Source organism: Globicephala melas, chromosome 11 (genome assembly GCF_963455315.2).
Source record: "Globicephala melas chromosome 11, mGloMel1.2, whole genome shotgun sequence".
Taxonomy (NCBI): Eukaryota; Metazoa; Chordata; class Mammalia; order Artiodactyla; family Delphinidae; genus Globicephala; species Globicephala melas.
This window is the reverse complement of record NC_083324.2, coordinates 38676048-38689087: the sequence shown is the minus strand read 5'-3', so window position 1 is coordinate 38689087 and position 13040 is coordinate 38676048. Positions and strand designations below refer to the sequence as shown.

The 13040-nt window shown below is 43.1% G+C and overlaps 1 protein-coding gene across 3 annotated transcripts in view; it reads left to right on the top strand.

Moving 5' to 3' along the window:
* DAG1 (dystroglycan 1) overlaps nucleotides 1-13040 on the top strand; it is a 62174-nt gene that overhangs the window by 38784 nt on the left and 10350 nt on the right. For all 3 annotated transcript variants that reach the window (XM_030867122.3, XM_030867119.3, XM_030867120.3), the window contains exon 2: nucleotides 6538-6934. In XM_030867122.3, the coding sequence (XP_030722982.1) occupies nucleotides 6650-6934 (285 nt within the window). In that variant the 5' untranslated portion in view covers nucleotides 6538-6649. The remainder of the gene's footprint in view (nucleotides 1-6537; nucleotides 6935-13040) is intronic.

Sequence of the window (13040 nt, the reverse complement as noted above, 5' to 3'; positions counted from 1 at the left end):
TTTAGCAGTTGTGGCTTGTGGGCTCTAGAGCGCAGGCTCAGTAGTTGTGGCGCACGGGCTTAGTTGTTCCGCGGCATGTGGCATCTTCCTGGACCAGGGCTTGAACCCGTGTCCCCTGCATTGGCAGGCGGATTCTTAACCACTGCACCACCAGGGAAGCCCTACAACTGATTTTTGTATGTTTGTTTTATATCCTGTGGCCTTGCCAAACTTATTAGTCCTAGGAGTTTGTTTTGTGGATTCCTTGGGATTTTCTACATAGACAATTATGTTATCTGCAAGTAGGGAGAGTTTTATTTTTTTAACTTTATTTATTTTTGGCTGTGTTGGGTCTTTGTTGCTGTGTGCGGGCTTTTTCTAGTTGTGGAGAGCAGGGGCTACTCTTTGTTGCGGTACACGGGCTTCTTATTGCGGTGGCTTCTCTTGTCGCGGAGCATGGGCTTTAGGTGCGTGGGCTTTAGTAGTTGCAGCACACAGGCTCAATAGTTGTGTCATGAGGGCCCCAGAGCACATGGGCTTCAGTAGTTGCAGCATGTGGGCCCAGTAGTTGCGGCTCGCGGGCTCTGGAGCGTAGGCTTAGTAGTTGTGACACATGGTTTTATTTTTAAGTCCCTACAGTTTTATTTTTTCCTTTACTATCTACATGCCTTTTGTTTCCTTTTCTTGCCTTATTACACTGACTAGAACTTCCAGCACTATGTCAAATAAGAGTGGTAGGGGACTTCCCTGGTGGTGCACTGGTTGAGAATCCACCAGCCAATGCAGGGGACACGGGTTAGATCCCTGGTCCAGGAAGATCCCACATGCTGCAGAGCAGCTAAGCCTGTGTGTCACAACTACTGAGCCCGCTCTCTAGAGCCCGCAAGCCACAACTGTGCTGCAGTTACTGAGCTTGCATGCTGCAATTACTGAAGCCTATAGCCAGCGCTCCACAGCAAGAGAAGCCACCGCAATGAGAAGCCTGTGCACTGCAACAAAGAGCAGCACCCCCCGCCCCGCCACCGCAACTAGAGAAAGCCCATGGACAGCCACAAAGACCCAACGCAGCCAAAAAAAAAAAACCAAAAACAACCAGTGGTGAGAGCAGACATCCTTGCCTTGTTTCTGATCTTAAGGAGAAAGCATTCAGTCTATCACCATTAGATGCTCTTTATCAAATTGAGAAAGTTGTCCTCTGTTCCTGTGTTTCTGAGAGTGTTTATCGTGACTGGGTGTTGAATTTTGTTAGGTACTTTTTCTGCATTAATTAATATGATCATGTGATTTTTGTTCTTTAGTCTGTTAATATGGTGGATTACGTTGATTGATTTTAAAATATTGAACTGGCCTTGCACCCTGAAATAAGTGCTACGTAGTTATGGTATATAATTCTTTTTATATATTGCTAAATTCTGTTTCTTAATGTTTTGTTAAAATTTTTGTGTCTGTTCATCTGCATTTTCTTTTCTGTTTTTTTTTTGGTATTGTCTTTGATGTTGGTGTCAGGGTAATGTTAGCTTCATAAAATGAATAGGCAAGTGTTTCTTCTACTTTCTGGAAAAGACTGTAGAATTGGTGTTAATTCTTTAAATATTTGGTAGAATTTATTAGTGAAGCTGTCTGGGCCTAGAGATTTCTTTTTGTGGGAGTTTTTAAATTATAAATTTTTTAAATTACAAATTTTGAGGAATTGGTCTGTTTCATTTGAATTATCAAAATCTGTGAGTTATTTGGTAGTATTTCCTTACTATCCTTTTTGACGTCTGCAGGATCTGTAGTGATATCCCGTCTCAGTCCTGATATTGGTAATTTGTTTATAGAGATTTGTCAATTTTATTAATCTTTTCAAAGAACCAGTTTTTTGTTTTATTGAGTTTTTTCTGTTGTTTTCAGTTTTATTGATTTCTGTGCTTTACTATTTCCTTCCTTCTGCTTGCTTTTGGTTTATTTTGCTCTTTTTTTTTTTTGAGATTCTTGATGTGGGAGCATAGATTATTGGTTTGAGACTTTTCCTTCTTTTTCTAGTGGTTTCAGTGCTGTAAATTCACTCCTAAGAGCTGCTTAGCTGTGTTCCACAAATTTTACTATAACCCCACAAATGTATATTTAGTTCAGTGTAACATTTTATTTCCCTTGAGGCTTCCTCTCTGACACAGGAATTATTTAGAAGTACATTGTATAGTTTTCAAGCCTTTGGAGATTTTCTTACTATGCTTGTGTTACTGATTTCTAATTTGATTCCATTGGGGTTGGAGAACATTTCAGTATTATTTCAGTTCCTTTAAATTTGTTGAGATTTTTTTCATGGCCCTAGATGTGATCTCTCAGGGTATATGTTCTGTGGACATTTGAAAAGAATGTATGTTCTGTTGTTAGGTGGAGTGCTCCATAAATGTTGATTAAATCATATTGATTGTTAGCATGTTTTAGTTCTTTTGTACCCTTGGTGATTTTCTTTCTAGTTGTTCTATCATTTGTTGAGAGAGTGATGTTGACATTTCCAACTAGAATTGTTGATTTGTTTATTTTTCCTTTCAGTTCTATCAGTTTTTGCTTCTCATGGTTCTGCAACTCTGTTGTTTGGTGCATATACATTTAGGATTAGTATTCTTCTTGATGGATTGACCCTTTTATCATTATATAATGTACCGCTCTTTGATAATTTTCTTTGTTCTTCAGTCTACTTTATCTGATATAAATACAGCTCCTCTTGCTTTCTTTTAATTATTGTTTGCATGATATATCTTTTCCCATCCTTTTCCTTTCTACCTATCTTTTTCATCTTGGAGTTGTCATCTGTTGATTGTCTTTTTTTCATTCAGTTTGGGATCTTCTTGGTTCTTGGCATGATGAGTGATTTTTCAGCATTTTTTCGGGGGGGGGGGAGCTGTACCACATGGCTTGCAGGATCTTAATTCCCTGACCCAGGGATTGAACCCAGGCCTATGGCAGTGAAAGCACCAAGTCCTAACCACTGGACTGCCAGGGAATTCCCATGATGAGTGATTTTTGATTGAAACTTGAACAATTTTGTATTTTGTTCTGAAACTCTAGATTCTGTTCTAGCTGGCTTTTGTTTGACACTTGTCTGGCAGAGGAAGGGTAGAGGAGGCACTGCCTGATTACTGGGAAGTCTAGGTAGAAGCCCAGGTTCCCCACTCAGCCTTTGTTGACACCTGAAGGCAGGTGAAGCCCTTGTTACTGCTGGTTGAGGGTGGGAATTCTAGTTCCCTAGGCCTCGCGACTGCTGAGCAATGGTTAAAGTTCTGACTCTCCACCAGTCTTCCTCTGACACCATCCCAGTAGGGATGGGGAGAGACTCCTTCTTATTGCTTGGGTGGGAATATAGAAATCCAGGTTCCCCATGTGGTTTCCACTGACACCAAGGGGCTGGAGGTAGAGGGTGGTGCATTGTTACTAGCCAGTGAGGATGAAAGTCCCAGCTCCCTCCCCAGTGGCGATATTAGGGTGCCTTGTTACAGCCTCATGAGGGTGGAAGTCTTGGCTCCCCACTTGGCCTTTGTCGGCATGAGTGGGAGTGGGGCCACAGTTTTTTCTGTGGTGTTTTGCTAGAATAGAGCTGTTACTGTCTAAATGTTTTATGTCTTGCTAGGTTACCCCCTTCTTGCTCCTTTGGATAAAGAGAGCAGACTTTTGTTAGGACGTTTTTTGTTTCATTTGTTGGCATTACTGGGTTGCCAGCTTCTTCAGCTCCCACTTCTGGTATACATGAGGCAAAAGAAAACCCAGGGAACTCACTGCTGTGTCATTCCTTGAATCCTGGGGTCCCTAGCTGCTCTGCCTTCTTCTCTTGACTGTTTAAGAGTCTCATGTTTATTATATATATATAATATCTAGGATTTTCCCTTGTATTTAGTGGGAAACTAAGGAGAAGTACATCTGTTTCATCTTCCTAGAAGTGAAAGTCCAATGGTCTTTTTCTTTTATGTTTTGTGTTTTTTGATATCTTTTAAAAATGAAATCCTTCCTTATTCTGACATTCTGCTATATTCTAAACATTTTAAAGTTCTGCTTTTTACATTTATGTATCTAATCCACTTGGGATTTATCTTGTTTTTTGTTTTTTGTTTTTTTGCGGTACGCGGGCCTCTCACTGTTGTGCCCTCTCCCGTTGCGGAGCACAGGCTCCGGACGCGCAGGCTCAGCGGCCATGGCTCACGGGCCCAGCTGCTCCGCGGCACATGGGATCCTCCCGGACCGGGGCACGAACCCGTGTCCCCTGCATTGGCAGGCGGACTCTCAACAACTGTGCCACCAGGGAAGCCCCTTATCTTGTTTTTGATGGAGAAGTGACAGAAGAACCTAATTGTTTTTTTCTACATAGATAGCCACTTGTCCTGGTATCTTTGAACAGCTTCTTTGCAAGCAGGTTTTGGGCTCTCCCTCTTGTTCCACAGTCCAGTGTCTACTCTGCCCCATGTGACACTGCCTTAAATACAGTAGCTTTGTGATAAGTCTTGGTTTGGTAGGATAGGACTTCCAGCCCTCAAAATTGTGTTACTTTCTTGGGTTTTGTCTCTGTCTCATGACTTTTAGTTCAAAAACAAAATAAGAACAGCAATAACGAAGTCAATAGCAAAAAAAACCTTTTGGCATTGGCTTGGATTTGCATTGACTTCAGAGTACGCTGTCTGTTTCAGTGGCCTTGTTTTCTTCAGCAATTTTATTTACTTTGTATTACCCAGGTCAAAAAATATCACGTGGCTCCTCAACAGCTTGGCTCAGGGCAGGGCTTCATCATTTTCCAGAATGGGAAATTGCTTGTGATGGCTGTGGCCACTTGTGGGCACCCAGAAAGTCCCACAGTGCATCTGTGTGGCTGCCAGCCTTAGAGCAGGGTCATGAGCTGCTTGAAGCTGGTGTGGGGGAGAGGGGACAATGTGCAGGGTTTTAGTCACTGTTGGGGGTTGGGGGGCAAGAGAGTTCAAATAAGTTTTGTTCACTAGCACTGAGTTTGCAAATATATGCAATATGTGGGGTGTGAGAAGTGGGTGGTTGCCACACTTCTCTGTGCAAATACTTGGCTTTTCAATTTTTTTCAAAAGTATTTTTTTAAGACTTACTAATTGTAATATTTGGCACATTGTTTTATCTCTATATATGCATGCACATGGGTTTTTTTCCCCCCTTGGACCATTTCAAAGTGAGTTGCAGAGATTTTTGATACTTCATCCCTAAATACTTCAAAATTGAGGACAATCTGTTATCGAGCCACACCACCATCATCTCACCTAAGAAAATTAACAATAAATATAATCTCCAGCCCACATGCACAATTCCTCAGCTATCCCTTTGAGAGCTGGTCTTGTGTGTTTTTTGGTTTTTTTTTTTTTAAGTAAATCCGACACAAATGAACCTATATATGAAACAGAAATAGAATCAGGGACATAGAGAATAGACTGGTTACCAAGGGGGTGGGGGGTAAGAGAGGGTTGGATTAGGAGTTTGGAATTAGCAGATGCAAACTGGTACATATTGAATGGATAAACAAGGCCCTACTGTATAGCACAGGTAACTATATTCAGTATCCTGTGATAAACCATAATGGAAAAGAATATGAAAAAGAATGTACATATATGTATAACTGAGTTACTTTGCTGTACAACAGTAATTAGCACAACATTGTAATTCAACTATACTTCAATAAAAAATAAATTAAAAAAAAAAGTAAATCCAGGGTCCAATCAAGATGTACACACTGCATCTGGTTGCAGTCTTTAAATCTAGAATAGTCCCCTTGTATTTAGAGGCGTCAGATTTGGAAAGACCAGACCAGTTATCTTGTAGAAGGTCCCACATTCTAGATTTGTCTGATCGTGTCTTCATGGCCTTGTGTTTCCTATGAACTGGAAGTTAGTTCTAGAGCAGCACTACCCAACAGAAATATAATGTGATCCACATATGTCATTTAATATTTTCCAGTAGTCACATGAAATAAAAATAAGCAGGTGGAATTAATTTTAATAATATATTTAATATTTTTATTATGTACTATTAATATTTATTTACTTAACTATACTTAATATTTTCATATCCAAAATATTATTTCAATATGTAATCAATATTTTTAAAGTATTAATGAGCTATTTTACATTCTTTTTTTAAAAATTAATTTATTTATTTAGGCTGTGCCAGGTCTTAGTTGCAGCCTACAGACTTCTTAGTTGCGGCATGCGGACTCTTAGTTATGGCATGCATGCAGGATCTAGTTCGCCGGCCAGGGATTGAACCCTGGCCCCCTGCATTGGGAGCACAGAGTCTTACCCACTGGACCACTAGGGAAGTCCCCAACATTCCTTTTTTATACTTAGTTTTCAGAATCCACGGTGTGCTTTATACTTAATGGACCAGCCACATTTCCAGTGTTCAGTAGCCACATGTAGCTGGTGGCTCTGTACTGGACAGTGCAGGGTGAGACTTGATCCAACTCAGAGTAGATATTTTTGGCAGAAACACTTAGGGGGTAATAACTGCCTGTGCTCAACTTTGAAACCATGGAAGTTGCTGAAGTCTGAGTCTACTCTTCTTCTTTTTCAGGCTTTGGGTGCTCTGGGATGGAGCAGGTGTGGAGAGGCTGAGGACCCAGTTCTGGGACCACGTCACTTGCTTCCTTTCTTAGACTATCTGCTTGAGCAGACTTGAGCCCGGGATGAGGATGTCTGTGGCCCTCTCGCTGCTGCTCCCCCTCTGGGGGAGGACCTTTCTCCTTCTGCTATCTGTGGCTGTGACTCAGTCCCGCTGGCCCAGTGAGCCTTCGGAGGCCGTCAGGGACTGGGAGAACCAGCTCGAGGCGTCCATGCACTCAGTACTCTCAGACCTCCATGAGGCTGTTCCCACGGTGGTTGGCATTCCTGATGGCACCGCTGTCGTCGGACGCTCATTTCGAGTGACCATTCCAACAGATTTAATTGCCTCCAATGGAGAAGTCATCAAGGTGAGACTGGATATAAACTGTAAATGAGGAATAATTCTCATCTTCCATTTTAGTTTTGATTTTAGTGTTAATTTTAGGTTTTTTTAGTTTTTCAGTTTAGGTTTAGTGTGTCAGTTTTCCAGGAATTCTGAGCTCAGTTCTTCCAGGACCTGCTAAATGTTCCTTAAGAGAGGGACAGCCACTGACGTTCACTAGAGGGTCCCCATATATCTCAGAATAGCATCCTAAACCTTTATTCTTGCTCCCATTTTGAGGGTGTCACCATTAAAAAGCTTTTACATATGTGCTCTGGAAGATCTTTTGGTCATCAAGTTAGGGATTTGATGGAAGGGCCTGTGTATAGGAAATGGTCTGCTTTCATTAACCATGGGATTAAACCCAAGAAATATGGAACTTTTAAATGCTTTGAACCTATTTTTAAAAAATAAGGTATAAGTAAATATTGGAGTTTTGCTTTGCTTTGGTGTTCTGTGTTTACTAATGTATTTGGTCACTTAAGAACCAAAATTAGTACTTAAATTTCAGCCTCGCCTCATCTCCTTTTGGGGAGGCAACCCAGAAAACAAGGAGATCTGAGATTTTTGTAACTGAAGAGTGTCTTGTCCAACCCAGGGTGGAAATTAGTTGAAACAGGAAGCTTTTGTGTGAAGAAGTACCATCCATTTGTCTGGGGTTGTGGGACCTTGGAATTTCCCCTACTTCCTGATTGAGTTTGCATGGGAGACATGTGGGTGGGTGGGGTGTACTCCTCAAGCTATGAACATCTCCTAGAGCAGATGTCAGCACACTTTTTCTTAAAAAAGCCAGATATTGGCTTTGCTGGCCATATGGTTTCTGTTGCAACTCCTCAACTTTGCCAGTGTAGTATGAAAGTAGCCATAGACAATATGCAAGCGAATGGACATGGCTCTGTTCCAATAAAACTTTTTTTTTAATAAATTGATTTATTTATTTAATTTATTTTTGGCTGCATTGGGTCTTTGTTGCTGCACACGGGCTTTTCTCTATTTGCGGCGAGCAGGGCTACTCGTCATTGTGGTGCGTGGGCTTATTGCTGTGGCTTCTCTTGTTTAGGTGCATGGGCTTTGGTAGTTGTGGCACGCGGGCTCAGTAGTTGTGGCTTATGGGCTCTAGAGCGCAGTAGCACGGGCTTAGTTGTTCCATAGCATGTGGTATCTTCCCGGGCCAGGGCTGGAACCTGTGTCTCCTGCATTGGCAGGCGGATTCTTAACTACTGTGCCGCCAGGGAAGCCCCCAATAAAACTTTACTTTTAAAAACTTTACTGAAACTGAAATTTTAATTTCATGTGATTTTCACGTGTCAAGAAATACTATATCTTTTGATTTTTTTCCCCCTCATTTAAAAATCTCAAAAAACATGTTTAGCTCATGGGCTGTACAAAGACAGGTGGCAGCCCGGATCGAACCCGCGTCCCCTGCATTGGAAGACAGATTCTTTACCACTGGACCACTGGGGAAGTCCCATGGCCACAGTTTTCTTTTTTTTTTTTTTTAGTAAATTTATTTATTTTATTTTATTTATTTATTTTTGGCTGCATTGGGTCTTCGTTGCTGAGCGCAGGCTTTCTCTAGTTGCGGCGAGCGGGGGCTACTTGTCGTTGTGGTGCGTGGGCTTCTTGTTGCGGAGCACGGGCTCTAGGCGCTCGGGCTTCAGTAGTTGTGGTGCGTGGGCTGTAGAGCACAGGCTCAGTAGTTGTGGTGCACAGGCTTAGTTGCTCTACAGCATGTGGGATCTTCCCGGACCAGGGCTCGAACCCGTGTCCCCTGCATTGGCAGGCGGATTCTCAACCACTGTGCCACCAGGGAAGTCCTCATGGCCATAGTTTTCTAACCCTTGGCCTACAGCATTCTTTCCCCAGAGATGTGGCTTGAATATGAATTAAAAATATTCCAAGGTCTATACTTTGTTATGGTAGTTTTTTTCTTTTTTTTGACATCTTTATTGGAGTATAATTGCTTTACAATGGTGTGTTAGTTTCTGCTTTACAACAAAATGAATCAGTTATATATATACATATGTTCCCATATCTCTTCCCTCTTGCGTCTCCCTCCCTCCCACCCTCCCTATCCCACCCCTCCCGGCGATCACAAAGCACTGAACTGATCTCCCTGTGCTATGCGGCTGCTTCCCACTAGCTATCTACCTTACGTTTGGTAGTGTATATATGTCCATGCCTCTCTCTCGCTTTGTCACAGCTTACCCTTCCCCCTCCCCATATCCTCAAGTCCATTCTCTAGTAGCTCTGTGTCTTTATTCCTGTCTTACCCCTAGGTTCTTCATGACATTTTTTTTTTCTTAAATTCCATATATATGTGATGGCATACGGTATTTGTCTCTCTCTTTCTGACTTACTTCACTCTGTATGACAGATTCTAGGTCCATCCACCTCATTACAAATAGCTCAATTTCGTTTCTTTTTATGGCTAAGTAATATTCCATTGTATATATGTGCCACATCTTCTTTATCCATTCATCCGATGATGGACACTTAGGTTGTTTCCATCTCCGGGCTATTGTAAATAGAGCTGCAATGAACATTTTGGTACATGACTCTTTTTGAATTATGGTTTTCTCAGGGTATATGCCCAGTAGTGGAATTGCTGTGTCATATGGTAGTTCTGTTTGTAGTTTTTTAAGGAACCTCCATACTGTTCTCCACAGTGGCTGTATCAATTTACATTCCCACCAACAGTGCAAGAGGGTTCCCTTTTCTCCACACCCTCTCCAGCATTTATTGTTTCTAGATTTTGTGTGTGTGTGTGTGTGGTATGCGGGCCTCTCACTGCTGTGGCCTCTCCCGTTGCGGAGCACAGGCTCAACGTTGAGCACAGGCTCAACGGCCATGGCTCACGGGCCTAGCCGCTCTGTGACATGTGGGATCTTCCCGGACCGGGGCACAAACCTGTGTCCCCTGCATCGGCAGGCGGACTCTCAACCACTGCGCCACCAGGGAAGCCCTGTTATGGTAGTTTTTAATATCTGTTTTGCACTTAGATTTCTACATACAAATAGTGTTCTGGCTGTTTATTGGTATGTTTAAAGCATAAGAACATAGTGGTTTGCAACGGCCAGTTGGTTTTGCTCACAATTTTGTGGCCAAGAATTCAGGGATTTAGAGCTCATCTGGGAATCTCATCTCTGCTGCACATGGTACTAGTTAGAGTGGCTCACCTGGGCCTGGAGGATCTACTTCCAAGGTGGCTCATTCATGGCTGGCAAGTTGGTTCTGCCTGTTGGCAGGGAGCTTACCTGGGACTGCTGATCAAGGTCCTTGGTTTCTCTCCATGTAGACCTTTCCACAGATACCTGGATTTCCTCACAGTACAGTAGCTGGGTTCCAAGATTGAGTATTCCAAGATACAGGAAGTGGAAGCTGCCAGTCTCTTAAGGCCTGGGCTTGGAAACTTGCACAGTGACACTTCCTTTGTACTCCATTGGTCAAAGCACACCCAGGCTCCAGTGAGTCTTTACCAACTTGCCTCTCTCTGACCCACAAGCCCCAGGCATCTAGATTAGAAATGGTCACTCTTGCATGCCACTTCCATTCCATGCCACTCTTCTCATTGAGAGGTGTGTCTATGCCCCTTTCCCTTGAATCTGGGCAGACCCACTCCTCACCTGACCCTCCTTGTGTTCTCTTCCTTTTCCTTTTTGACCCCCTCTCTTTAGCTCTTGGCTTGTTCTTAGGGTGGCCTTGTGTTCTCAGAGGTGGTCATACTTCCGAAGATCCTGTCTCAGTTCCATGGAGCTCTTTCTAGTTTGTAGAGTCTTTGAGAAAGATTTCCATGTAATCTTCAAAACACCCCAGTAAGCCAGTTTCTAGTTTATTAGATGAAAAATGGCGTTTTTGGAGGTACATTTCTTACCCAGCATCAAATTTCATCTTCTGAATATCCAAACCCTGTAGCGATGACCCTTGTTCCAGTGGCCACTGGAATGTTGTACATGGATTAGTCTTGACCAAAGGTGCCTTGAGTCGATACTGTGAGCTGAGTATTTGCTGTATCTGGCAGAGGGACATTTAACAGGCTTATTCACTGGGGGAGCAAAGAGATTTTACTAGGAAAACAGGATTTTATCTGAGCATATCTATCTGTGGAAAGCACACCATTTAGTAGATGATTAGCCTGTAGAAAAACAGGTGAAAATGTGTGACTCTTCATCCTGAACCGTCTTGACATCAGGGTTGTGTGGGGTGGGAATCAGATCAGAAAGCCTGACTTCCTTCCTGGAGCTTTGTTTTCCCTGTGTGTAAAACAGGATTGAAAAGTCTTTACACTAAAGGAGTTGTTTTTTTCCCCCCCTATTATAATAATGATGTATAAATGTACATTGTAGAAAAAGGGAGAAAGAAAATCTCCTGTGGTTCCTACCACTAGCATACTCCTCTATCATTTTCTGCGTTCATCAAGAGGTGTCTGTGTCACATACACACACAGACATTTTAGACAGACCTGAAATCATGCTGAATCTATATTTTAACCTTTTTTTCATTCACTGTAGTTTGAGTTTTTTTTCCTTGGTTATTAAGTATTCTTTGGGAATGTAACTTTTAAAGGCTGCCCAATATTCTTGTGTATGTGAGGAATATTTCAGATCTTGGTCCCAAGGAGCCTTGTTGGGGTGACCTCCAAATCATATCTATCACTATTACTGTCATCCAAACTACCACTCGCTCACCTCTTCCCAGGCGCCCTGCCTCTGTTCTTAACCCCTTAGTCTGTTCTCCATACTGAGTCAAGAGACATCTTTATCTTTGTAAAGCTTACATCTGCTAAAAACAGGCCTCCCCTACCACCCTGCCCTTAAGATTAAGCCCTGTTTGATCTGGCCTCTGGCCTCTTCTCTCTCCCCTTTCCCTTTGCATACCTTGTCCCAGCCACACCAGCCTCTTTCTGCCCCACAGATATGCCAAGCTTAGGGCCCACCCCAGGCTGCTGGCTCTTTTTTTCTTCTGTCAGCATGGGTACAGCCACCTCTTTCAGGCTTAGTTTCAGCATTGGAGCCCTTTCCCTCCACCCTGATGAAGGCAGATTTCTCACAAAACCCTGTGTTATCTTCTTAGCAAATTTTTGTACTTGAAATTCTTTTTAGTCTGCATGTTTGATTCCAGTCCCATAGTAGGCCTTCAAATGTTTTTGGGCTGGCAGAGGGAAGGAGAACCCCCTCAGTACCTGCAAACCTGCTTTGGATTGTCAAAGCCTACCTGCCAGGGACTTCCCTGGTGGTGCAGTGGTTAAGAATCCACCTGCCAATGCAGGGGACACGGGTTCGATCCCTGGTCTGGGAAGATCCCACATGCCGTGGAGCAACTAAGCCCATGTGCTGCAACTACTGAGCCTGTGCTCTAGAGCCCACGAGCCACAACTACTGAGCCCTCATGCCACAACTACTGAAGCCTGTGCGCCTAGAGCCTGTGCTCTGCAACAAGAGAAGCCACCTCAATGAGAAGCCCGTGTGCCACAACAAAGAGTAGCCCCCACTCCCCACCACTACAGAAAGCCCGCACACAGCAACGAAGACCCAACACAGCCAAAAATAGATAAATAAAATAAACTTATTAAAAAAAGAAAAAAAGCCTACCTGCCTGTTTGTAGGAAGAAATGCCAGCCTATGTCAGGGCAGTAAGAGACTAAGCTTGCCTAAGCCTCATGTGGGGTTCCCAGGTAAGGGTTGGCCTTCCAGTCAATTAGCCGAATTGCCTAATGAGGACTCATAGGCAGAACATGGTCTGTCCTGAGACCTGATGAGATTAGATGGTGTGGTTGTCATACTTGCTGACTGGTCAGGAGATGTGCATGGGGGTTGGTGATAGAATAATTCAGTGTTTGTAACAGACCATGTAACAATCTATAGAAGGGGTAGAAAATCAAGTCTTATGCTAAGTGAGCTGCCCTGGCTACCTGCCAAGCCTTGTTGGACCTGTGTGGGCTGATGGTTGTGGTATTTCAGGAGATTGTGGCAACTTTGGGAATCACAGTGACAGGGGAAGTGCTGCTTGGCATCAGCCAGGTATGCGCATCGGGTAATATCAACTCCTAAAACAAGCACTTCCCTATATTTTATACACCAGACTTCAAGGAA